We start from the raw sequence: 26,773 nt of genomic DNA, 5'->3' as shown, positions 1-26,773 counted from the left end.
AATCAACCGCTCTGTCCTGCCCTCCGGCTGAGCTCTCTGCGTGCGCTCAGGAATATTCTCACATCGTCGCGCTCTTTGATGGAGCCCAATCCGGCTTCTCCGGGGACCCTCACCACCTGTGGGGGTGTTTTGGGGAGTGGGGAACCCCGCCACCGCACCTCAAAAGTGAGCACTGACCTGCCTCAAAGCCGTCCGAAAGCTGGCGGGCTGGGAAGACAAGGTGGACGGAAGGGAGTCGCCCTCAAAGGGGGCTGAGGCTGACTGGCTGGCACAAACCCACCACACACTCGCTCTCCGTCGTAGCCCGGCTCGGTTATGCATACCACTGCAAAGCGGAAGATAGGTGTGGCAACCTGTAACAACTGCCTGACTGTCAATATATTTGATTCGATCAGATGCTGTGGATAAAACAAGATTGGGGGCAGCGGGGGCGAGGCAGATTCACTCTCATCCTTGGGAGTTTTTCACCAAAATAATCAGGTGGAGAAACCCACCCACCGAACTCTGTGCCTTTGAACCTGGCTTGTGGGGGGGGGTAAACATTTCAGAAGCCCCCCACCCCCCAAACTGAAACAAAACGTCCCTCCCCCAATCCTGTCCAAACCACACACGACATCATGATAATTCACATGTATTTAAAAAATAATAATAAAATCATTCTGGTTCATCTCCTCCACGGGGGCGGGGGCGGGGGAGATGGAAAGAGGCAGCAACCCAGATTTGTGGCCAACCCAGCCTGGGGGGGGGTCTTCCCACCAGCCCCCCTCCCCTCGCTCCCCGGCGCTCGGCCTTCCACGTCCGACGGATAAGAATGCAAAGTTAGAAGTGCCTTAACTAGCAACTATTCTCCTTCATCTCCCCAGGGGTGAAAAACATGGCAGTTTGAGAAAGAGAGAGAGAGAGAATGAAAGAGACAGGAGAGAAAGAAAGAGGGCTATGTACAGAATTCTTTAAAAATAAAATTAAAAACAAAAAACCAGCAAGAAATTGATTAGGCGAGAAAAATTAAGGGGGACAAAACAATAACAAAAAGATGGGACAATTCTCTCTATTCTCCTCCCATTGGGAGGCATCTTACAGGGGGACGATAACACGGGGGTGAAAAATGGCTGAGATGCTTTTATGCCGCCCCGTTTCTTGATTTGAGGGGTTCAGAAAGTGACCCCCCCACGATCTCACCCAACCCAGATAACATCTGGGAAGGCATTCCCCTCCCTCGCTGCTCCTGCTCATCCGTTCCACCCAACGCTCGGGTCGGATGGATCCGAAAGGACGCCTCGTCGCCCTTCCTCAACGTTCCTCGAACCTGGGGCCAGCCCTGCCTCTGGGCCAAGCATTGGGAGAGCATCCAAGCTGCTGAAGCTACGAGGGTCTCTCCCCAGGTGGTGTGGGGGGGAGAGAACGTGGCATTTGGGGAGGAAGCAAAGCGCGAATCGTCCGCTCTGTCTCTCGGTCGGGTCCACACCCCCCCCCCCGAGGATTGGCAGCGTGGCCCAGCCCGTTTGATTCTCCGCGGCTCACGAGGGTCCCGCAGTCCCTGCCGGGGTGGGTTGGGGGGGGGTCTCTCGGCACCCCTTGTGTTCACTGGAGCCGGTCGGTGCGGAAGGAGTCTTCGACAGAGGGATCGGTCAGCAGGACGTAAGGGTCGCTCAGCATATTGAGTCCGTCCAAGCTCAGCGGCTCGATCTTCAGATCCTCGTCCAGACCCAGGGAAGCCGCGTCCATTTCGAAGCCCGGCATGCTCGCCAGGACGCTGGCGATTTCTTTGGAGATGCCAGGCGGGGAATCCCCTAGGAAGGAAGATCGGACATCCACAGCTACACAACGGGGCGTGGGAACCAAAGGTCAGTCGGAGGGACCCCATCTGCAGGAAGAGGTCACGGTCCAGCCCACCCCAAAGGGAAGGATGCAGAACTCAAATCCACCCTACTACTACAATATTCTTGTCGGGAGCACTGAGGCAGTTCCAGGTCAACGGTGACATCATAGTTGCCTGTGGGGATGCGGAGTTGGGGGGCTCCTTTTGTGTCCCCATTAAGTGTCAACTCATGGCTACACACTTTCAAACTGCCAGGTCAGGAGCAGCTGCAGACAGTGACAGGAGCTCATCCCATCTAGCGACAGCACCTGGGTCTCAAATGCCAGCCTGCCCAAGGTCCTAACCAGGTGGGCTGCTGCGCTCCTCGATCCACCCGATCTTGTTTGGCGAGATCAGGGGGGTATCCTGAGAGAGATCTCATCCGCTCGAATGGGGAGCCACCCGTTCTAAAGCTGAAGGCGGCCGCCACTTCCCCGCCCGATCGGCGGGCGCCCAGTTCCCAACCTGCCCGCCGCAAAACGGAACGCGCCAATTACCCGTGAGAATGATGTTGGGGATGGGGCCGTGACGACTGCAATTGCTCAGGTTCTGCCGACCGAGCAAGTGGGGATCGTTCATGGCGCTGCTGTTGCTACTGTGGCCGCCCCCTCCGCCTGCTGGCGGTCCCATGTGGTCGCTCGGCGAGTAATTTAAGGCACCCATGTCCTCCGCGAAGGCGTTGCTGTTGAAGGCAAAACCTCCAGTCATGTTGTCGACAAAGCCGTACTGGTCGAACTGCGGAGGGGAAGAAAAGGCACAGGTCCCGTCACAAGGAGCCCCACGAGCAGGAGGCTGGGACTGGATGACCTCCCGAGGACCCCGCTGGCCGCTACGAGCCTGGCAAATCAGCAAAGGGTGGGGTGGGGTGGGGGAAACTCACGTTGCCAAAGCCGAAGTCCCCCAACGGCTGGTTGAGCTGATGCTGGAGCATGGAATTAGGCTGGTAATGCGCCGGGTAAGGGCAGGGCGGCTGGGAGGGCTGGCGTGTTTGAGAGGTAGGGACGCCTCCGGGCACCTGGTGCTGGGACTTCTGGCTGTGCTGAAGCAGCACACCTGGCTGGTTGTAGGGGTAGGGCGGAAGCCGCTGGTCTGTGGGGAGCTTGCTGGTGTCCAACGGTACCCCCTGGAGATGGGAGGGAAGCTTCAGAAAGGGGAACTGCCCCACAAGTGGGGGTAACCTGCCCCTTTGTGGAGGGAGGGAGGGAGGGAAGAGCTCTTTGTATTGGCTATGCCCACCTGCTCTATTAGGGTAGGAAATCATAGCTCTTAGATCAGTGTTTCTCAACCTTGACAATTTTAAGGCATGTGGACTTCAACTCCCAGAATTCCACAGCCAGCATTGCTGGCTGTGGAATTCTGGGAGTTGAAGACCACATGTCTTAAAATTGTCAAGGTTGAGAAACATTGTCTTAGATGGATGCGGCTGGACCACCCCTCCTCAACCATTGCCCGAATCTCCAGCCTCCGTGGGATTATAGGTAATCCTCGGCTTAAGGACCAAAACTGGATCAGAATAGAGCTGGAAGGGACCTTGGAGGTCTTCCAGTCCAGCCCCGTGCTCAAGCAGGAGCCCCTAGAAACCGTTTCTTCTTAAAAGCCTCCAGCAATGGAGCGCCCCACAACTTCTGCAGGCAAGCAGGTCAATTGTCTTCACTGTCAGAAAATTCCTCCTTAGTTCCAGGTTGCTTCTCTCCTGGGTTAGTTTCCATCCGTCGCTTCTTGTCCTGCCTTCGGGTGCCTTGGAAAATAAACTGACCCCCTCTTCTTTGGGGCAGCCCCTCGAATACTGCAATGTTGCTATCGTGTCCCCCCCCCTCGTCCTTCTCTTCTCTAGACTAGCTATACCCAAATCCTGCAGCCGTTCTTCCTGCGTTTTAGTCTTTAAGCATCTTAGTTGCTCTTCTCTGCACTTTCCCCCAAAGCCTCCTTTTTTTCCGTCACGTGGGGACCAAAACTGGATGCAGGATCCCCGGGGTGTGGCTTAACCACCATCTCGCTTAGCGATGGAAAGGTTTGGGCTCAAGATAGCGGTCGTTAAGCCGAGGACTACCTGCACGCCGCTTGAGGATTGGAAGGGGGAAGAAGAGAAATGGTTGGAAAGGATCCTTAGCGGGGAAGAAAAAGGGGCGCTTCCGGTTGAAATGAGATGGGAAAAGAAAAGTGAAGAACACAGAAGGGAGGAAGGGAAGGAAGGAGGAAAAAAAAAAGAGGGGCCAGGAGGGAACACAAAGGGGGGGAGGACACAAAACGTTCCCATCACAAGCCTCTCTCCCCCCCCCTCCCGGGTGCGTACCTGGGTGATGGAAGACAATGTGGGTGACATAGTTGGCGAAAACTGTTTGGGGTGCTGTCGTCTTGCATCTCCAGCCATGGGGAGAGTCAGGGGGCTGAGGGGGACCCTGCGGCGGGGCGAAGCGTTCAGAGGGGTGTAGGAGGCGGCCGGGGACGAAGCGGTGGAGGAGGAAGAGGAGGAGGAGGAAGCCGGCCCCCCAAAGCCCGGGGGCGGATGGTGGTGGGGATGGGGCGGTGGGGGCAGCCGGGAATTGGCCGGGACCGAGGGCATCGAGTGGGCGCTGAGCAAGGTGGGGAGGGAAGGGTTGCTGAGCGAGGTGGACAGCGAGGGGGTGCTGAGAGAGGAAGGCAAGGACTGGCTGCTGAGCGGGGAGGCGATGGAGGAGCTGCTGGGCGAAGGGCACAGGGCGGGGGCATTAAGCGAGGACTGCAGGCAGGGGTTACTGAGAGAGCTCTGCATAGATGAACACAGCCCTGCGGGGGACAAAAAAAAATAAAAAATGAGAACAAAAAGAACCATAAATCCGTGAGACAAGCAAAACACACACACACACACACACACACACACACACACACACACACGGAAGAGGGCTGACCGTGGCACATCGCAGTCTCCAGGGACTTCCGGAGGAGAAAGAACGGCGAGCTTTTCTTTCCCTGAGCTGGCAAACTTTTGCTACCTCCGGAGCTGGAGAAATGATTCAATTCGACACAAACACACACACACACAAAATGGAATAAAATGCCAAACATCTACAAGGACACATGAGAAGATGGATGGGGCACCTGCTTGGGTGCAACGGGGTTACGGCTCGCAACCGACTCGGCCAGGAGCGAGAAACGAGGCGAGCCGGGATGAGAATCTGTCCTGTTTTGATAAATCGCTTGCATTTTTTTAAAGGGGGGGATTGGATAAAGCTACCCAATGAACTCCGGTTGATACCGACTTGAGAGTAAGCAGCCTCCTGACCCGTACCTGGGGGGTCATAGCCGTGGCCCAGGCCCATCCCACCGCTGATCCCCAGGTGCGTCATGGTGCTGGCCAGGTTGCTGGTGCTGCTTCCGCCACTCAGGCTGGGGTAGGCCGACTCCTCCGGGTCCAGGGGCGTAGGCAACGGGGAAGGGAAGTGCAGATTGGTCAGATCTGGCAGGGACCCCCCCGTGTTGAGGGTGGCTGGCATCAGAGGCAAGTTGGTAGGCTGGTCTGGGGAGGGGAAGATGCTGCAGGAAGGAGAGACAAAAAAAAGGGGGGGGGAAAGTAAGAGAAAAAGTGTCACCTTTGCGGGCCTTACCAACAATGTGTGTGAATTTGGGGACCTCTAAAACTTTTCTCGACTCCCCACAGGTAGAAATCTCGCCCACCTTGGCCTGAGCAGCTACCTTTCTACCAGCGGTGAGACTATCCTTTCACCACGCTGGAAGGCGGGAATACTATTTCCAAAAGGGGCCCAGTTTCATCAGCTGTGCCCTTGGCAGCCTACAAGTCTTTCCCCACGTTTGAACAACAGGAGAAAAGTCTTTGATGGATTTGATATTTAACACGCTCGGGGAAAACAACGTGGCGACGGGAAAGAGAATCCCACTGCTACTCACTGGATTCCAGGCACCTCGCAAGATCGGGGACGGGCGGAAGACGAGGAGAGCTGAGGAAGAGAAATATCCCGTTGTTGGATGTGGGGAGGGGGGGCAACGGAAGAGGGGGTGATGGGAAGAAGCCACAAGGCCTCGCTTCTGAAACCGGTGAGGCACCCACCTTCTTGGTGTCCCAAGGTTTCAGCGACTGCTTCCCGTCATCTAAGAGGTTCTCTTCGATGGAAGGCACTTGGAAAAGAAACACTGGGGGGAGGAAGAGGCAGAAGAGTTAGGAGGGTGCCTCACTTCCCACAAGGGGGTTTTAGGGAGAGAAGAGAAGAGAAAAGAAGAGAAGAGGAGAGGAGAGAGAAAAGAGAACAGAAAAGAGAAGAGGGAAAAGAGAGGAGAGAGAAAAGAGAAGAGAGAACAGAGAACAGAAAAGAGAAGAGGGAAAAGAGAAGAGAGAGAAAAGAGAAGAGAGAAGAGAGAACAAAAAAGAGAAGAGGGAAAAGAGAGGAGAAAAGAGAAGAGACTAAAAGAGAGAAGAAAAAAGAGAGAGAAGAGACCAGAAGAAAGGAGAGAGCAAAGAAAAGAAAAAAGAAAAGAGACCAAAAGAGACCAAAAGAGAGAAGAAACCAGAACAGAAAAGAGAAAAGAGAGATTACAGCCTCTTCTCGCTCCTCAAACTAAGAAAAAAAATTCAACTTTGAGAAGCAGATGCTCATCTCCCTAAACTGATTAGGCGAACAAGCGAGGCCGAGACTTTGAGGGAGGGGGTGTATCAAAGAAAGGGTCTTACCTTTGCTATCCGTATCAGTATCTAGGTAACCTTAAAAAAAGGGGGGGAGAAAAAAAAGAAGAAAATATAGAAGGTAGCATGAAAGATTGCTGGGATTATCATCTTCCAGGCACTCCCCATCTCCTCCTCCTCCTCCTCCTCCGCCTTGCTCAGCTTGCAACCCCCTTGCTAGGGGTCCGTTGGAAGCTCCCGTTGGTTTTGCCCTCTGAAACCAGTGCTTCTCAAAGCTGGCCACTTTAAGAGGGGTGGGACTTCAACTCCCAGAATTCCCCAGCCAGCACAGGGGCTGCTTTCAATGGCCTAGACTAGAGGCAGAACTATTTTTTGAGGATAGAAACTCAGACTTGAAGCATTTAAGCCGTGTTTCAAGCTTGAGTTTCTATCCTCCAAAAAATTGTTCTTCCCCTAGTCTAGGCCATTGAAAGCAGCCCCTGTGCTGGCTGGGGAATTCTGGGAGTTGAAGGTCCCACCCCTCTTAAAGTGGCCAACTTTGAGAAACGCGGCCCAGTGCTTCAAGTCTGAGTTTCCGTCCTCAAAAACGGTTCTTCCTCTAGGACATTGAAAGCAGCCGCTTCTCCTTAGACGGGACAATTAAACCTCCGTCAAATGCTCATCTCGAAGAAGCATCCTGCAAAGAAACCCCAAATCCTAGCCAGAGCGTGGCCACCGCCTCTCTCGCAAGACCCACGCCCCCCCCCAATCAGGCACTCACCGGTCTTCCGATTGGGAGGGGGGGCCGCCTGAGAGGGTCCCAGGTACATGTTCTGTGGGTTGGGATTCATCACGCTGGTGTGGAGGGCAGAGTCCGAGTTCGTTCTGCTTAACGAAAGAGAAGAGGGCGGAACGAAAAGGGTTTTAAGGTTCAGATTTTTCCCAAAAATGATCCATGCTCCGTCTTAACGGAGAGGAAGAAACCTGAAAATGTGCAGACGATACGCATTATGGCTAGTCCTCGGCTTTACAACCGTTCGTTTGGTGATTGTTCAAAGTTTACAGCGGCACGGGAAAAAAAGGGACTTAGGACCGTTGTTTCGCACTTACGACCACTGTCTCCCAGGTCACGTGGTCAAAATTCAGACGCTTGCCAACTGACTCATCTTTACGACGGTTGCAGTGTCCCAGCTGGGGGGGGGGGTTTTCTGATGAGCAAAGTCCATGGAGAAGCCAGATTAACAACTATGTGACTAGCTTAAGAACCACAGTATTCGTTTAACAACCGTGGCAAGCCAGGTCGTAAAATGGGGCAACACTGATCTAACAAAGGCCTCGCTTTGTGATGGAAAATTTGGGCTCGCCAGTCGAATCTGTATATTCGCATGGCACGTCCATCCTTCTTCCGCCTCGCCAGCTGGCACCGAACGTGAAACGCGGCAGCCGATGTAATCCAGGGGGAGGAGAGGTTGGGACGTTAACGAAGCCACTAGAGAGGGAGGTTTTGTGTGTTTGTGTCTGTGTGTGTGTCTGTGTGTGTGTTTAATGCTCCCTTTCCACTCTAATCTTTTTAACAATGTCTCCGGGGACAAAACGGAGGGGAAGGGGAAGGGGAAGGGGGGGAACGGGGAGAGGGCTAGGCCACTGTAGCTCTTCCAAAGAAACATAATGGGGTTTATTGTTGAGTTGTGAACAGATCAGCCTCCTCCTCTGTGGCCTTGTGCGTTGAAGAAAGCAGCCAGAGGAGAGGGGGAATGAGTGGGTGGGGGGGAGGCCCACAAGAGAGAAGGCAAGCTAGATAAAGGAGAACCAGCCTGGTGCATTCCCCCCCCCCAATTTCTAGAATTGCAGAAGGGCCATCGAGTCTGATTTTCACTGCCTGCGTTCACAAATACGCAGGGCGCTTTGAGGCTCTGAAAACTGCAGCCAACTTTACACAGCCCCGTGGAAGGGGTTCCCCTCACCCCCATCAAGCTTACACAGCTCCCTTTTAAGTGGGGGGTGCTGGTAGCCCCCCAGTCCTGTAGGAGATGGTGTAGGAAAGAGCCACAGGGTCCTGGAAGGTCCTCAAAAGGAGATTTGAAGCCGCCAGGATGTCTAAAAGCTTCAGAAGAGTCCGATAAATGAGAGGCCCCTTATCCAGTAGAAGTCTACCCCCTGAATTAGCCGTGAGTGGAAGTGAAAGGCACTGATTTAAAAGAATCATTTTAGGAGAGAGTGATCCCTAAGATACATTTGAAGAGGGGAAAAAAAGTTTTTAAGCACAGACTGATCAGCTAAGGAAACAAACAGAAACTTGGCGTTGAGGAAAAACACGCCTGCGTTTCAAAAAAAGAAAAACACACTGAAGACACAATCGAGGCAAAACAGAGGAAAGTGTAGAGATGTGGTTTGCGGGAAAATGTGCAGAGATCTGTAGCAAAGGAAATATTTCTCCCCATTTTCTAAGTTTCTGTTCAGAGTCACACAGGCCTTAAGCCTCCCAGAGAGTGTCTGCGGGAAGGAAGCATTGCGTTAAAGAGGGAGAAATACAAAATGGCTCACCTGTTGAGTGAGGCAGGCAGTCTAAACAAGCGTTCTTTCTCCAGAGGAAAATTTCCCCAAGGCATTGTCCTTTGCAACAAACGGAAAAAAAAAAAAACAACACCAGTTACTCCAGGGTTGTGGGGAAAAAACTGCTTTCCAACATTAGCTAGAATTTGCAGATCTGGGCTGCAGATCCACAGGCTGCCATTAGTGGGCAGCGACAGACCAGGAGGTTCCCGAATGCCTTTCTCGCCCTCTAGTGGCCGTCTCCATTTCTGCAAGCAAAATAGGGTCCCGAGAGTTGAGAAATTGGCCAAACGTGGGAAAGCAAAGACGGCAGTCGGAGAAAATGGCGAGATCGTAAAATGGGGTCCGCTCCTGCGCATAACGTGCTTTGTGACCGTCACGACTTACGAGCGTAACTGCAGGGCTTGATTATAGTCATAACTCAAGGATGACCTGTAAGTGACTGACGGGAAGGAGACTAGGATGAAAGCAGTGGGGAGGAAAAGTAAAGGGCAAAGGATGGTAGCTGTGGGGTCCTTGGTGTTCTGTGAGCTTGGTTGTTTTCTTGCAGATGTTTCATGACCCAACTAGGTAACATCTTCAGTGCTGGGAGGAAGAGGGAGAGGTTGTGAAGTGGAGGAGGAGAAAGAGAGGAGGAGGATTATAGGGTCCTTGGTGCTCTCTAAACTTAGTTGAAGTAACAGACGTTTCATTACCAAACTAGGTAATAGCATCAGTGCTAGTATGGAACGGGGTGTGCTCTCATTTTATACACCAGTGGCTTGCTTTGTAGGTAAAGTGTGATAAAGACTCACCTTCTCCAGCTCGGTTCAGCAGGAGGGGACAAGTACGCCGGACTATAAGGAGAACTGTCGATGTGACAGGGGAGTTAAGGACGACACAATGTAGTGGCCCTTCAGCAAGTCCCTGCTGTAGGTCGAACCCCCAAAGAAGAATTGCTTTTGCTCGTTGGTCCCTGCAGAACCACCAGGCCAAGGTCGGTGTGTGTTTATCTATTAAATTTATAGGCTTCCCCATCTCACCAAAAGTGACTCCCGGCGGCTAGAGTTGCGTTGCGTAGCAAGCAAAGAGAAAGGATATTTGTCGTACGTAGCGACGCAGCGGTGAGATCATCCGGCGGGGATCCCGCTGTACCCGTTCCACCAAGCCGTGATGCCGCGTGCCCCGGGCTGAGTCCAGTGGAGAATGGAGGGAACCCTGCAGGGGGCGGGGGCACAGAGAGAGGCAGTGTGGTTGGGATAAGAGGGGTCTATGAAAGTGTGAAGATCTGAGGCAGGGGTCTGCAAAATTGGGGAACTGGAACTTCCTGTATGTCAATTTCGATAATTTGTATGTCAATTTCAATAATGTGTGTCAATTTCAATAACTCATCCGTCAATTTCAGTAATTTTTGTGTCGATTTAAATATCAGTATCAATTGTATGTCAATTTCAACATCAACTGTGTCAATTTTGATAAACTGTGTGTCAATTCCAATACATTGGAACTTCCTGTGTGTCAATTTCAATCATTTGCGCATCAATTTCAATACACTGTCAATTTCAACACATTGTGCTGTCAATTTCAACAAGCTAAGTGCCAATAAAAGGTTGCATCTGGGTTCAGTTGCAGCTTGGGCTAAACCCCCTCCTGCCAATCAGGGTGGGGACCCCCCTAAGCAGAAGAGTGAACCCATCATGGAAGAAATGTCAAGGAAGATCCCCGGATTGTGGCTTGCTTCAATGATGGTTACCTGAAACTCTGCCGCGCCACTTCCAATCTGGTTGACGTTGGGCAGCGATCCACCGTAATAAGGTCCTCGGCTGTGCGCCAGTCGCAACTTCTGAGCCTGCAACTGAAGGCGGAAAGAGAAGAGGTCAGTGGTCAATTCACAGTGGGTCCACACGGATTCTTCACTGCCCTGGGGAGACAGGTCTCTTGCTTGAGCAGGGGGTTGGACTAGACGACCTCCAAGGTCCCTTCCAGCTCTGTCATTCTATAATCCCAAATCAATTAGTCGGTGGAACAGAAGTTGTCTCCAGAAGTTGTGGGTGCTCCATCACTGGAGGTCTTCAAGAAGAAACTGGACCGCCATTTGTCTAGAATGGGATACAGTCTCCTGCTTGAGCAGGGGGTTGGACTAGAAGACCTCTAAGGTCCCTACCAACTCTGTGATTGGATTACGGAGACCACAATCCTGTGTAACCCATCAAGAATGCTCCACTTTTAAGAACCTGGATGTTTACCACAGTGAAAAAGCTCGGCACGTGGGTCATAAACACAACACTCCCTCCCATCCTGAGGGGATCCTAAAAAGAGGAGAAATCTGCCTTCAGCTTTGGATGCGAGACAGCTCGTTTTGGGGCTAAACTGTCCCATTGCCCCTCCCCAACCCAGTGTGGAAGAATGATTTACAAAGACACCATTTAGTGGAAGTTTTTCTAACCCCACCGGAAAAAGTTGACCTGTGACCGTTTCCATACTTAACGACGCAGCATCCCAATGGTCACGGGGTCAAAATTCAGACGCTTGACAACTGATTCACATTTATGACGGTCACAGTGTCCCGGGGTTCCCTTTTTGCGGTGTTCTGGCAGGCCAAGTCAAGGGGGGAAAGTCAGGTTCACTTAACAGCCTTGCTGTGGCCAGGAAAGTCATATAACGGGGCAAAACTCATCGAACTGTCTCGCTGAGCAATGGAAATTTTGGGCTCTACTGTGGTCGTAAGTCAAGGACTATCTAGAGATACTCCTGGAAAAAAAAACCCGGGGACTGGTATTTCTGCTTGTTTGTCTATCTGGACCGTCTCCTCTGGCTACGGAACCTGTTGGCCGTTCCAATGAAAATTAACCAGCTGTTGGCCGTACAACGGAGAGCATTTTATGCAGAGAGCTGGAATAAGAGACCACGATAGCTCACCCCCCCCCCTCAAGCCAGCAGAAGCAAAATGAGATCCCCCCCCCCTTTCTTTTTCATGGGACTCAAACCAGACCCACAAGAACTGAAACCTCACACACACCAAATATCTGAAAAGCAGCATCACGCGCCCAAGGGGATGATGGATTAGAATCTGCCGTTTCAGGGGCCACTTAATGTCAAGATGATAAATATTTCAGATTATTTGCTGTTTCCTTCCTTCCTTCCTTTCTCGACCATCATTGCAAAATAAAAAAATAAATAAAAGGATATCAAACCGAGTTAGCAAAAAAAAAAAAAAAAAGTCTCACGCTTGGACCCTGTGAGGAAAGACTGTTTGCACCATCCCTGGGAAATCCAGGTTTTCGTCAAGTCAAAACAATTTTTTTTTCTTCCATAAAGGGGGGGGAAAAAGTTTTCTCGTAAAGAAAGGAGACTTTTTCACTGGCTATTGTAGGAGATCTGTTTGTTCCACAGATTAATTAATTCCACAGAGGGAGGAGGGGAGGAAGGAAGGAAGGAAGGAAGGGAAGAAGGAAGGAAGGAATAGAGAAGGGAAGGAAGGAATAGGAAAGGAAGGAAAGAAGGAAGGAAGGAAGGAAGGAAGGAAGGAAGGAAGGAAGGAAGGAAGGAAGGAAGGAAGGAAGGAAGGAAGGAGGATAGGATGGGTGGGTGGGTGGATGGATGGATAAAAGGGAGAAGGATAGGATGGAAGGAAGGAAGGAGCATAGGATGGATGGAAGGAAGGATAGGAAGGAAAAAGACAGAGAAGGAAGGAAGGAAGGAAGGAAGGAAGGAAGGAAGGAAGGAAGGAAGGAAGGAAGGATGGATAAACAAACAGTCTTACTGGCTCCAGAGACAACATTAACACTATTAGATGTCTAACCAGGTTAGTTCAGAGTCTTCAGATCGAGGGAACCGTGGTCAAAACCTGGGAATTCCCTCAAATCCACCCAAGCTGGACCAGGACTTGTCGGTCCCTAAAAGACTGACCAGACCACCTCGTCTTTGGCATCGGCCACAACCCCACAGCGGGCAACACACAACCCAGGGCATCATGGCCTTTTGCGGCTACAGCTTGTGAGATGACACCAACACAATGCCCCAAGATGGTGGCGTCTCTCCGATCCCGTCAGAATGTTTTTCTCATCCTCTGTCCCAGCTAATTTTAAACCCTCTCCGGGGAACCAGCTTTCCCTGGCTTTCCCAGGAGAGGCCGGCGCGAGGAGGGCTGGATCTGCCGGACGGAGGCAACGGCCCAGCCACAGCTACTTCAGACACACGTCGATCTTGGCTTAAAGCAGGTTTCGGAGTCGGTCCCGTTTCTAGAAGTCTGCTAGAAGCTCCGAATGGCTGATCTTCCAGCTATAGAAATTGTGGTATTTTTGGGGTGCCGGTAAGGCCAAGTAGAAAGGGGTGTAACGTGAGAGATGGGAAAAACTTTCCCTCCCCACTTAAAAAGATGGCCCCCTCCACAATTTACAGTCCTCGACTTACAACCACAATGGAGCTCGGAATTTCCACTGCTAAGCGAGTTTTGCCTCATTTTACCACCTTTCTCGCCACAAGTGAATCGCAGGGGTTAAGTTAGTGACACGGTTGTTAAGTGAATCCGGCTTCCCCATGGGCTTTGCTGGTCAGCAGGTCATAAAAGGGGATCACATCACCCTGGGACATTGTGACCGTCGTAAATATGAGTCAGTTGCCGAGCGTCCGAATTTTGATCATGTGACCCTGGGGAGGTTGTGACGGTCGTAAGTGCGGAAAACGGTCATATAAGTCACTCTTTTAACGCTGTTGTAAGTTTAAAGGTTGCTAAACGAACAGTTGTAAGTCGAGGACTAGGTGTTCCTCCTACACGCAAAGTCTGCCCACTACAATGACTGCCTTGGGCAGGATGGGCATTAGAACCCCAGATGCCCCCCCATGGGGAGGGATGAGGAGCCAAAGTATGGGAACGGTAGTCCTTTCGTGGGGAAGAAGGCAAGGAGGATGGGAGTGGAACTCCTAGAGGGCTGTGAGCCACGGGGAGGCATAGGATGATGGGTATGGTAGTCGAGCCCTGTCCAGAGCCCTCAACTCAGGCTAGGCAGAGGATGATGGGCGAAGTAACCCAGCCCTCTCCAGAGCCCTCAACTCAGGGTAGGCAGAGGATGATGGGTGAAGTAACCCAGCCCTCTCCAGAGACCACAACTCAGGCAAGGAAGATGGGTGGGATAGCCCAGCCCTCTCCAAAGGCCTCAGGCTAGGCAGAGGATGATGGGTGGGGTAGTCGAACCCCCTCCAGAGGCCTGAGATATAGGCTAGGACGCGGAGCGCAGGAGGATGGGTCCCCGGGTGACGAACTCCGCCCGGGCATCCCCTTCCCCGACCGGAAGTGGCGCCCCCAGGGCAGCAGAAGCGCCCCCTCCCCTCGCGGGGCCCCGCTTACCCGGGTGGGGCCCAGCTCCATCATGACCTCCTCGAAGGCCGCCGTCTCCTCGGCCTGCCGCTGCTTCTGCAGCGCTATCTTCTCGCTGAACTTGCGCGGGTTGGACGACGCCGCCGCAGCCGCCGGGGAAGACGAGGCCGAGGAGGAGGAGGAGGAGGCGGCGGCGGAGGACGACGAGCAGGCCCCGCCGCCGCCTGAGGATGAAGAACCCGGCGCGGCGGCCCCGGAACCCCCCGCCGCCGCTGCCGCCGCCATCTTGCGCCGCCGCCGCCTCAGCGCCGCGGCCTCCTCCTCCGCCGCCGCCTCCGCACGCCCCGCCTCGCGCAGGGCACGCCGGGAAACCGAGTGCGCCGCCCGCTGAGCCCGACGGGCGGAACCCGCCGCCGGACTCCCGCTCCCGGCCTGCTTCGCGCGCCGCCGCCCAGGCGGAGGCCCCTCGCGCGCGGAGCACGACGGGAGATGGAGTCCACCCGCGATGGAGACGGCCCTGCCCTAGAGCCCGGGGGACTCCCGCTCCCGGCGGGCACCGCGCGCGGCCTCGGGGGAATTTCCCCGCGGGGAGGGGCGGGGAGGAGGCGGTCCCTTTGCAAGGCTTTCGCTGGGCTCCTAGTTGGAGGGGGGCGGGGGGGGGAGGAGAGAGAGAGAGAGAACTCTGTAGATGCCCAGAGGGAGAGGCAGCATAGTCAATTCTCTGGTAAAGGAAGGGGGGGGGAATTCACAGAGGCAGCCAAATTGGGAAGATGGGGGGGGGGAATTACAAAAGCAATGATAAAATACCATGATGGGTTAAATAGTTCACTAATTTAAAATGACATTTTTGATAAAAAAAAGTGAGGTGTAAAAGAAACAATAGTTGTCATCAGAAGATTTCTCAGTAGAAAGAAAACACAAGTTCAGTGTTCAAATACATGAATATCACAACAGGTATCTCTTGGTGAAGAGATGGTGATAAGAACAGATACATAAATGATACATAAAAACAGGCAAAAGATTAAATATTTTGTTTACCATAAGCATGACAACTACTTAACAACAGTAAATCAGGAGTAAAACTCAGTTTTACTACAAAAAATACACATCAAACAGAATGTTACCAAGTCTGAATCACATTTACAGATATTTCAGAAACAAAAAAATAAACGCGTGTGACAAGAAATCAAAATTATAGAAGTGACAGCCACATACTGTCACATACTGAGGACCCAGATTGTTGGGGGCAATGTAAATATATATCTACATTGCTTACTGGTGTACACCGCTTAGAGAGTGCTTGCACTTAAAGTTGTATATAAGTCTCATAAATACTGTGTGTCATGATTATTTACCAGTCAAAACATAACTTACACATTTTAAACAGCAGCCAAGGATAAAATTATTCCCAGGTGGAAAAATATAAACCTTTTATCAATCACTGGCCACACACTGGTCATTTAAAAGGGCGCTGAGGTTTTCTGTCTGGTTCTAAGAACCATGGCTGTGGCTAAATTTATGCCAGGCAGAAAACTATACAATCTATTATCAATCACCGGCACACCCAGCATTAAAAAGGGCCATTGAGATGTTTTCTGGTTCTAAGAACCAACATCCTGCCTAAATTAAGCCAGGCAAGAAATCTACTCAGGGTTTCAATGGCCACATCTAGAATTGAAAAAGGCCAACATTTATTTTCCAGTTCAAGGACCAAACGTCTCACCCTAGCAAAAAAATCTAGTTATTAATTTATTCAGATGGCAATACCTCATAACCAAGTTCAACACCAGATTTACTTTTGATTCTAAGAGATCTGGCTGCAACTGACATTATTTCTCAGGGTATGAAGGTGGGAGGGAAGTGATTCAAAAGGATTCCCTTCCAGTTTGAGACTCAGCTGGGGATCCTCAGGCAACGGAAGAGGCTTGTAGTTGACCGTTGTTGACTCCTGCCGTGTGATTTGCCCTCGCTGCTCACTCAGCGACGGAAAGGGTCTCCCTTCCAGGGTGAATCTCACAGAGTGTCTGCTCAGGGACTGAACGAGCCTGGGAGCCGACGGGCCACTTTCTCATTCAGGGTGAGGGTCACAGAGTGGTAACTCAGGGGCTGGAAGACCCCCATCAGGAGCAGAATGGGGTGTTTAGGCAAGGACCCTTGGCCACGCCTCCTTCACCCCCTGCCACTCGCCTCAGCCCATTCACAGGCAACTTTCCTCCTCTGCTGCCCACCACCACCAATGGGCCCTTGGCCCTCTGCCCTTTGGCCCGCCAATTCACCTGATACTCTTTGTCCCGGGACTTTGGGTGCACGGGATGAGTAGCCCCAGCCAATCGGGTGGCAGGCAGGAGCCACAGTGCTGCTGGGGCAGCGTGCGATGGGGGAGCGCAGGGCCTGTGGGCTGTGGCTGCTCCACATGCTTGGCCCTTACAGCTCTGTCCCCAGGACCGGAGGGAGGGGGAGTGGTGGCAGCAGTCAAAGCTGATGGGGCCATTGGGCAGGCAGTCAGGCGAGGGTGTGTATGGGGGGACCAGAGAAGGAGGGAGGGGCACCTCAAGGGGGCTTCACAAAGACAGCTTGGCTCACAACTCAAATGAAACAGGGGAGGAGGAGCAAGGCCGGTGTGGGGGGGGAGAGAGAGGCTGGGGGGGTGCACAGGTGAACACCAAGGCCAGTGTGGCTTTTGCCTTCCTTTCCCTCCCAAGGCGCAAGCACTCCCGTCAGCCCCCCAGCCCTTGCCAGTTGCCCACCCTTCCCTCCCAAGGCACAAGCAGTCGCATCAGCCCCCCAGCCCTTGCCATTTGCCCTCCCCTCCCTCCCAAGGCGCAAGCAGTCGCATCAGCCCCCCAGCCCTTGCCATTTGCCCTCCCCTCCCTCCCAAGGCGCAAGCAGTCGCATCAGCCCCCCAGCCCTTGCCATTTGCCCGCCCCTCCCTCCCAAGGTGCAAGCAGTCGCATCAGCCCCCCAGCCCTTGCCATTTGCCCACCCTTCCCTCCCAAGGCGCAAGCAGTCGCATCAGCCCCACAGCCCTTGCCATTTGCCCTCCCCTCCCTCCCAAGGCGCAAGCAGTCGCATCAACCCTTGCCATTTGCCCGCCCTTCCCTCCCAAGGCGCAAGCAGTCGCATCAGCCCCCCAGCCCTTGCCCTTTGCCCTCCCTTCCCTCCCAAGGCGCAAGCAGTCGCATCAACCCCCAGCCCTTGCCCTTTGCCCTCCCCTCCCTCCCAAGGCGCAAGCAGTCGCATCAGCCCCCCCAGCCCTTGCCATGCCCGCCCTCCCCTCCCAAGGCGCAAGAAGTCGCATCAACCCCCCAGCCCTTGCCAGTTGCCCGCCCTCCCCTCCCAAGGCGCAAGCAGTCGCATCAGCCCCCCAGCCCTTGCCAGTTGCCCGCCCTCCCCTCCCAAGGCGCAAGCAGTCGCATCAGCCCCCCAGCCCTTGCCATTTGCCCGCCCTCCCCTCCCAAGGCGCAAAAAGTCGCATCAGCCCCCCAGCCCCCAGTTGCCCTCCCTTCCCTCCCGGCGCAGTCACATCAGCCCCCCAGCCCTTGCCATTTGCCCGACCTCCCCTCCCAAGGCGCAAGCAGTCGCATCAGCCCCCCAGCCCTTGCCAGTTGCCCTCCCTTCCATCCCCTCCTCCCATAGGCGCAAACAGTCGCATCAGCCCCTAAGCCCATGCCAGTGCCCTCCCCTCCTCCCAAGGCGCAAGCAGTCGCATCAACCCTTGCAATTTGCCCGCTTCCCTCCAAGGCGCAAGCAGTCGCATCAGCCCCTCAGCCCTTGCCAGTTGCCCGCCCTTCCCTCCCAAGGCACAAGCAGTCGTATCAGCCCCTCAGCCCTGGCCAGTTGCCCTCCCTTCCCTCCCAAGGCGCAAGCAGTCGCATCAGCCCCCCAGCCCTTGCCAGTTGCCCGCCCTTCCCTCCCAAGGCGCAAGCAGTCGCATCAGCCCCCCAGCCCTTGCCAGTTGCCCGCCCTTCCCTCCCAAGGCGCAAGCAGTCGCATCAGCCCCCCAGCCCTTGCCCTTTGCCCTCCCTTCCCTCCCAAGGCGCAAGCAGTCGCATCAGCCCCCCAGCCCTTGCCAGTTGCCCGCCCTTCCCTCCCAAGGCGCAAGCAGTCGCATCAGCCCCCCAGCCCTTGCCAGTTGCCCTCCCTCTCCTCCCAAGGCGCAAGAAGTCGCATCAACCCCCCAGCCCTTGCCAGTTGCCCGCCCTCCCCTCCCAAGGCGCAAGCAGTCGCATCAGCCGCCCAGCCCTTGCCAGTTGCCCGCCCTCCCTCCCAAGGCGCAAGCAGTCGCATCAGCCCCCCAGCCCTTGCCATTTGCCCGCCCTCCCTCCCAAGGCGCAAGCAGTCGCATCAGCCCCCCAGCCCTTGCCATTTGCCCGCCCTTCCCTCCCAAGGCGCAAGCAGTCGCATCAGCCCCCCAGCCCTTGCCAGTTGCCCGCCCTTCCCTCCCAAGGCGCAAGCAGTCGCATCAGCCCCCCAGCCCTTGCCAGTTGCCCTCCCTTCCCTCCCAAGGCGCAAGCAGTCGCATCAGCCCCCCAGCCCTTGCCATTTGCCCGCCCTTCCCTCCCAAGGCGCAAGCAGTCGCATCAGCCCCCCAGCCCTTGCCAGTTGCCCGCTCTTCCCTCCCAAGGCGCAAGCATTCCCAGCAGCCACACTGCCCTTGATGTTTGCCTGTGCGCCCCCCCCCCCCGCCAGCCCTCCCCTTGGTAGGCATAAACTGCTCTGGTCTTGCTACTCCTCTTTTGAGTTGCGGGTTAAGCTGTCTTTGTGAAGACCCCTTGAGATGCCCCTCCCTCCATCGTCCCAGGGAGACCTCCAGAGAGACACAAAATTCAGTGTGAGTGTCACACAGGAGAAGCTGAGGGATTGAAAGGTCTCTACAAATAAGTCATCACTATTATTTACACGATGGGTTGGCATGTGGGATGCTTCTGTGGCCCCTCCCATGTGGTAAGAACTACAGAATGGTATAAAATCTATCATCTAAAGGTGATTGACTTGGTGAAGGGACATTCTTGATGGAGATCATATTCATTCTTGATGCAGATCATATTCCTTCTTGCGTTCAATTCCTTCTTCCATCAACGCCACAAGCTGACAGCTGAGTATTCTGTCTTCTAAGGTGGTGTAGCGTGCACGCCTTTGAGATTAAAAAACAAATCAAAGTTACATCAGCTGCCACTAGAGTTTTACTATTAAAAATGCACAATACACCATAGTTACTATTACCTCAGATGCAGGTATTACCCTTACTTACCTAGGCATAAGGGACCATTAGTGGGAGACCATCCAGTCCCTCCATATCCCAAAACTTTGAAGAATACAAGACTCAGCTAAACTTACCTCACAGTGTAGGTCACATCACAGCCGAAGGCTAAAACGGTTAGGCTGGAGACATTTTCTTGCTCTCTTCGTTTCTTCTTCTTTCGCTTTTCCTTCTTCCTCTGCTGTGCCCAGCAAATCTTGTCTCCTTAGAGAAACATTTGGCAGCAGGTGTGCAAATGTTCCTCCCCTCAATCTCAGAGATTCAAAAATCTTTCACAGATCAATGACCACACCTAGCATTAAAAAGGGCCATTGAGGGATTTCCTTTCTGGTTCTAAGAACCATCGCCATGGCTAAAATTACACCAGGCAGAAAACTATAAAATCTATTATCAATCACTGGCCACACTGGTCATTTAAAAGGGCCAATGAGGTTTTATTTCTGGTTCTAAGAACCATTGCCATGGCTAAAATTACACCAGGCAGAAAATTATAAAATCTGTTACCAAGCACTGGCCACACTGGTCATTTAAAAGGGCCAGTGAAGTTTTTTTTCTGGTTCAAAGAACCATCGCCAGGGCTAAAATTACGCCAGGCAGAAAACTATATCTATAATCCATCAACAGCCATGCCTAGGATTAAATAGGGCCACTGAGGAGGATTTTTTGGTTCTAATAACCATTGCCATGGCTAAATTTACAGCAGGCAAGAATGCTCTAAAATCTATCATGTAAAGGTGAGTTGTGATTGACTTGGTAAAGGGGCATTCTTGAGGGAGATCACATTCGTTCTTGCATTCGGTTCCTCCTTCCATCAACGCCGCAGGCTGACAGCTGAGTCTTCTGTCTTCTAAGGTGGTGTAGAGTACATGCCTTGGAGATAAAAAAAAGACCTAACATTACTTCAGCTGCCATTGGAGTTTTACTTCTAAGAATGCACAGTATGCAGTGCTTACTATTACTTCTGTTGCAGGTGTTACCTACCTAGGAAGGACCATCCAGTAGTGGAAGACCACCCACCTTCCCTCCATATCCTAAAACTTTGAAAAATACAAGTCCCGGCTAAACTTACCTCACAACGTAGGAGGCCACATCACAGCTGAAGGTCTTGAGCTGGAGACATTTTCATCCTCTCTTCTTTCTTCTTCGTTCTTTTCCTTCTTCCTCTGCCCATGTCCCTTTCAAGGAACATTGGCACCAGGTGCACAATTGTTCCTCCACTCAATCTCAGAGATTCAAAAACTACAAAATCTTCTATAGATCAACGGCCACATCTAGCATTAAATAGGGCCGTTGAGGTTTTCTTTCTGGTTCTAAGAACCATCACCAGGGCTAAAATTACGCCAGGCAGAAAACTATAAAATCTGTTACCAAGCACTGGCCATACTGATCATTTAAAAGGGCCAATGAGGTTTTCTTTCTGGTTCTAAGAACCATCACCAGGGCTAAAATTACGCCAGGCAGAAAACTATAAAATCTGTTACCAAGCACTGGATCATTTAAAAGGGCCAATGAGGTTTTCTTTCTGGTTCTAAGAACCATTGCCAGGGCTAAAATTACGCCAGGCAGAAAACTATAAAATCTGTTACCAAGCACTGGCCATACTGGTCATTTAAAAGGGCCAATGAGGTTTTATTTCTGGTTCTAAGAACCATTGCCAGGGCTAAAATTACGCCAGGCAGAAAATTATAAAATCTATAATCCATCAACAGCCATGCCTAGCATTAAATAGAGCCACTGAGGAGGGTTTTTTTGGTTCTAATAACCATTGCCATGGCTAAATTTACAGCAGGCAAGAATGGTATAAAATCTATTATCTAAAGATGAGTTGTGATTGACTTGGTGAAGGGGCATTCTTGATAGAGATCATATTCGTTCTTGCGTTCTGTTCCTTCTTCTTCCATCAATGCTGCAGGCTGACAGCTGAGTCTTCTGCCTTCTAAGGTGGTGTAGAATATGGTGTAGAATACATGCCTTTGAGATAAAAAAAAAACCCCTAACATTACTTCAGCTGCCATTGGAGTTTTATTCCTAAGAATGCACAGTACGTAGTGCTCACTATTAGCTCAGTTGCAGGTGTTACCTACCTAGGAAGGACCATCCACCTCCCTCCATATCCCAAAACTCTGAAGAATACAAGACTCGGCTAAACTTACCGCACAGCGTAGGAGGCCACATCACAGCCGAAGGACTTGAGCTGGAGACATTTTCATGCTCTCTTCTTTCTTCTTCTGCTTCTGTTTCTTCCCCAGTCGTGCCCAGCAAGACTTGTCTCTTTCGAGGATCTTTTGGCAGCAGGTGTGCGATCGTTCCTCCACTCAGTCTGCAAAGATAGAAAACCCTAACCTCTTTTCTAGGTCAACGGCCACAGCTAATATTAAAAATGGCCGTTGAGGTTTTATTTCGGGTTCTAAAAACCATCGCCCTGGCAAGAAAACAATACCGCAATCAAGGAACGGTCAAAGAAGCTAACAACAAATAGCACAACAAAGAACCACTAAGACGATTTTCAACAACACTGAAAGAAGCCACTCTAACATAACCTGACAGCAAACCACACTCCCTTCTCCTAGCACTGATGATGTTCCCTAGTTTGCTAATGAAACGTCTACAAGAAAACCACCAAGCTCAGAGAGCACCAAGGACGCCTTATTTCTAGTGTGAGGCGATTGCAAAGGATTGCCTTCCAGTTTGAGTCTCACTGAGGGGGTCCTCAGGCATTGGACCCTGTTCACTCGACCAGTGTGATTCGCCCTCAGTGCGTGCTCAGGGACTGAAAGGGTCACCCAGCCCCACCCCAGAAAGGACTTCCAGTGTGAGTCCCCCACAGTGTTTGCTCAGGGATTCAATGAGACAGGTAGCAGTTTGCTTCCCCGGCTCATTCAGTGTGAGTGTCACAGAGTGGAAGCTCAGGGACCGAAAGACCTCCACCAAGGGGGGCATCACCAAAATCGCCATGTCTGGGGGTATGTGGGATGCTCCTGGGACCCTGTCTAATTCTAAGAACCGCAGCTAATAGCTAAAATTGTGACAGCTCAGAATTTCTTTTTACTATTGATACTTTGTAAACAATTTTTGCAGGAATAAACATGTTGCAAACAGTAACTGCCAGGCTTCCACACTTTCATGATATACTGGAGAATGAATTAAGCCATCTCTTACTGTTGATGTCTTCTTCTTCATCTATATGGATTCATGCCTTTGAAATTAAAAAAAATCAACATCACCAAATGACCAGCTTATGTTCAGAGACTAGAAAAACAATCAATCAAAGGGGATTTTTGTGTTTGATCCTATGAGTGAAAGAAGACAATATACAATGAATTGAAACATTGTCCCCTTGAGAATTCTTCAGACCATGCAACTAGTGGTCTTTTACATGTTTTGCTTCATTTAAGGACTTGAGCCTTGACTAAAATTTCCTCAGGTCCCAAGAGTTGACCTGGGAGAAAATAAGGGCAACTCCAGGTACTGAAGCAATTTCCTGAGAGTTAAGCCAGGTCCTGGGCCTGAAGTAATTTTAGTTAACTTTCACCTCTACTTACTTGAAATACTTTTTAGACTGCAAGGACATGGCTAAGATTTTTTCAGACTTTACCCCCAAGCTAATTTTAACTCTTATTCCCTGTGGTGGTTTGGGACCCTTTTAAAAGGGCAAAATAATAATAAAGTTGGAAGGGACCTTGGAGGTCATCTAGTCCAACCCCCTGCTCAGGCAGGAAACCCTATACCATTTCAGACAAATGGCTGCCCAGGTTGAGATTATCTCAGGTTCCACTAATATTTTACTCTAAGAACCTGAGCCTTGGCTAAAATTACTTCAGGCCTCCGGAACTGACTTTATTTCAAGAAAATAAGTCCAATCCCCTGACCTGAAGTAATTTTAGTTAACTTTTTTGTTTAGTTACTTCAAGTAGCTAGTCCTCTACATATTTTGCTTCTTTTAAGGACCTGAGCCCACTAAAGTTACCTTAAGTCCCAAGAAATCACTTTATTCCTGAGAGCAAGGTCAGCTCCTGAGTAATTTTATCTTTACCTTTAAAAGTATTTTTAATTCTGAGTTACCTATGGGGGCTTGGTCCTTCTAAAAGGACACGGCTGAGATTAGCTCAGGTTCCACCAACATTTTAAAATGTGCACCTTGGCTAAAATTAGCTGAAGAATTCTTCAAGAGCTGACTTTATTTCAAGAAAGGCAACTCCAGGGACAGAAGCCATTTTCCCTTTCAGCTAATTTTAATGCTTATTCACCTGTGGTCATTTAGCCCTTTTAACTGCACCTGCCTAAAATTGGCTCAGCTTTCTGCAATGGCTAAGATTATCTCAGACTTTACTCCCAAGCTAATTTTCACTCTTATTCACCCGTGGTGGCTTGATCCTTTTTTTTTTCTAAAAGGACATGGCTGAAATTACCTCAGGGTCCACCCAACTTTTAAGAAGTTGGGCTCTGGCTAGAATGACTTCAAGGCACCGCGCTTTGCGTTATTCCCCGAGGGAAAGACGGAGAATAAGTACCGTCTTTAGTGACCTGCGGTATTGGCGTCCTTTGAGTGAAGCCCCCTTGAGGTATCACCTCAGCCCCCCCCCCTCCTGGCGTTTTACTCCAAAGAAGACACGCCGCGCTTAAAGCGACCCCGGGGGCTATCCTGACTCCCCGAGAGCAATAAGCTCTTCATTCGCTCAAGGACTCGCGCCCCCCTCAGGCCCCTCACAGCTGGAAAAGCCCCCGCTAGAATTACCTCAAAAGCTCAAAAGGCCCTGCCCGGCCTCGAGCTCGAGGGCTTGGGCCGCGGGAGCGCCGGAGAGAGGCATTTGAGCCCCCCGGCGCCCCGCAGCAGCCACCCTTTCGGGCACCGAGGGACGCGGGAGCGGCGTCTGCGCTCGCTCCGCTTTTTGCCCTCAGGCTGAGGAGCCCGCCGACTTTTTAAACGTCCCCGCCTCTCGGCGCGAGGAGAGGCCGCTCAGCCAATCCGAGGGACGCGTTTTCGGAGCAGCCAATGGCGGGCGTGATGGGCGTCCAGAAAGGTGGCCCCAGGGCGCTGGGCGGGAAGGGCGCGCGCTCGTTCGCGCGCAAGCACAGGTGCGATCGCTCGGCTGGTTCCCAGGCTCGCGGGGCGGTTGCCGTGGAGACGGCCGTGGAGCGCGGGAAGGCTCATCACGGCCAGGTGGGCTTCGGCCGCACAGGTGAAGGCGATTAGGCGGCTGCCAGGCTGGGGGTGCGTGTGCGTGCAATGCCTTCTTCTCAAGGCTTCGCCCCGCCTCCTAGGGGACCCTTGGACTACAAACCCCATCCGCCAGGCTGCCAGCGGGTCTCCCCTTGTGCACGGGGGGCCCCAGTTTTTAAAACATCCCCAACATTTTTGCAGCAGTGCTTTTTAGGATTGAGAGATCCCGAGGGTGACTTTGGGCTTCTGATGAGGAATGCTTTGGATTGCAAGTCCCATCAGCCACCTCCGGGGTGGGGGGGTGTTGATAGAGATGGTCTCTTCTTGCAACAGAGCTTTTTTTTTTTTTTTTTGCTCCTGTTGAGCAGGTTTCCCCCCTGCTTAAAATGCTCACTGTTTTTACAAAAAAAATCTGAAAATGTAATACATACCAAAAATAATAAAAATGAAATTATGGTTATATGTACAGTATATATGAGATACTTTGGACTACAGGTCCCATTAGCCGGCCTTGGATGTGTGTGTGTGTGTGTGTGTGATGGGGATTGTTTCTCTTGCAACAGATTGCCCTTCTGGTTGGTGGGTCATCCCCTCCACCTAACATTTAAAGCTCTTTTTCTGTTTTTTTGCTTGCATCTTCTCCATCCTGTCACAATCTTGCCAGGCTCAAAGTCTTGGTTTTATTTTGAATTTGTTATTATTTTCAGTCTTTTTCTTTTAAGAAAAAAAAAAAAACCAGGACTGATTTGCTTTGCTTTGCTTTGTTTTGCTTTTCTAGGGATTCTGCTAACATGTTATAATAAAGACTTTGATACAAAGTGTCTTGCCCAGTGAAAGAAATGGACTCAAATTTGAAACTATTTCTTCCTTTTTCTATTATTGGAACTCTTCCCAGCCACAGTTAAATGTTTTCAAAAGAAGCCCAATACATTTATATCCCGATCATAAGGATTTTAATAAAACTTTTAATGAGACCCCTCTCCACATTTTCCACCCTGCTGCGCCCTCCAGATAGGGGCCTATATACCATTTCAGACAAATGTCTATGGAGATTCTCAGTCATCCAGGACATGGTTGTCCCAAAGGTGATTTTTCAACAGGCAACTGGACTTCCTTGTTTTTCCTTGAAGATGTTTCGCTTCTTCAGCTCTGACTTATATAAGTGGTATATAAGTCTAAGTGCTATTACACTCTTTGTTCAAAGCCCAGCAGCGCTCAGCAGCTTTCGGCTTCTGGACTGGTTCAGGATGTTTTGTTTGTCTGTCTCCTAATTCTCCCGAGGCGGATCTGCTTTTTTAAGTTTTGTGTCATAGCCTAGATAGGATCTGCTCGAGCAGGGGGCTGGACTAGAAGACCTCCAAGGTCCCTTCCAGCTGTTGATCTATCCTTCCTTCCTTCCTTCCCTCCTTCTCACTGGAGGTTTTTAAGAAGAGACTGGACAGTCGCTTGTCTAACATGGTATAGGATCCCCTGCTTGAGCAGGGGGCTGGACTAGAAGACCTCCAGGGTCCTCCCAGCTCTATTCTGTTTCTGATTCAGCTTGCAAAATCAGGAGCGACTGATGAACTGCCTAATTTCCCCCAATTCTGCTTTCCCCAATTGTGGTCATAAGTCTGAGGAATAACCGGCAAGAGAAAGGAAGCTAAAATCTTTCAAGCCATGCTAGGCAGCCTGACACTGCTTCACTGCTTAGGAAGCACGCTCGATAAATCTAATAAATCTTAATTGAGGGAGCAGCCTGAGCTCTTGGCACGATCCGTTTTTGTAGCCCGAAGCTACTGCCGCCTGTCCCGGCAGGGCAGACTTTTTGCAAATGAAGCAAGCATCATTTAAAAAAATAACAACTCAGCAGCATTAAAGCACAATTAAACTCTGGCAGGAGCAAAAGAAGCAGGAAGGGTGCTCGTGTCTGTGCAGCATACATGGTTTTGTTTTTTTAAGGAACCCCCCCCCCCCAAAAAAAAATTAAGTGTCTTTTTGCAGGATAAATCAGCCCCTTTCAAAGCTGGAGCTAGGTTAAAAAAATGCCAATTAGAGCACACTAAATCGAA

General features: G+C 51.5%; 1 protein-coding gene and 1 long non-coding RNA gene across 3 annotated transcripts; both read right to left on the bottom strand.

The window, feature by feature from the left end:
- Nucleotides 1-615: 615 nt before the first annotated feature.
- On the bottom strand, nucleotides 616-14,615 carry CRTC2 (CREB regulated transcription coactivator 2). 2 transcript variants are annotated; one of them, XM_039363187.1, is made up of 14 exons: nucleotides 14,332-14,615; nucleotides 10,738-10,839; nucleotides 10,086-10,202; nucleotides 9,800-9,861; nucleotides 8,997-9,065; nucleotides 7,234-7,337; nucleotides 6,522-6,551; nucleotides 5,904-5,986; nucleotides 5,744-5,793; nucleotides 5,127-5,371; nucleotides 4,152-4,624; nucleotides 2,739-2,981; nucleotides 2,356-2,593; nucleotides 616-1,790 (listed from the first exon to the last, which is right to left on the bottom strand). In XM_039363187.1, the coding sequence occupies exons 1-14, from the start codon at nucleotides 14,584-14,586 to the stop codon at nucleotides 1,582-1,584; spliced, it is 2,280 nt and encodes a 759-aa protein (XP_039219121.1). In that variant the 5' UTR covers nucleotides 14,587-14,615; the 3' UTR covers nucleotides 616-1,581. The 2 variants fall into 2 exon arrangements, with proteins under 2 accessions (XP_039219121.1, XP_039219122.1); XM_039363188.1 differs by having other exon boundaries at nucleotides 6,522-6,542.
- A 6,644-nt stretch (nucleotides 14,616-21,259) lies between these two features.
- On the bottom strand, nucleotides 21,260-24,431 carry LOC120317147. Its single transcript, XR_005559144.1, has 3 exons — nucleotides 24,297-24,431; nucleotides 21,715-22,757; nucleotides 21,260-21,532 (listed from the first exon to the last, which is right to left on the bottom strand). It is a non-coding gene; the product is annotated as an uncharacterized LOC120317147 (long non-coding RNA).
- Between the last annotated feature and the right edge of the window lie 2,342 nt (nucleotides 24,432-26,773).

Source organism: Crotalus tigris, unplaced genomic scaffold (genome assembly GCF_016545835.1).
Source record: "Crotalus tigris isolate CLP2741 ecotype Arizona unplaced genomic scaffold, ASM1654583v1 scf7180000019553.37968852642:3898890, whole genome shotgun sequence".
Taxonomy (NCBI): Eukaryota; Metazoa; Chordata; class Lepidosauria; order Squamata; family Viperidae; genus Crotalus; species Crotalus tigris.
This window is presented reverse-complemented; position numbering and strand designations above follow the sequence as displayed.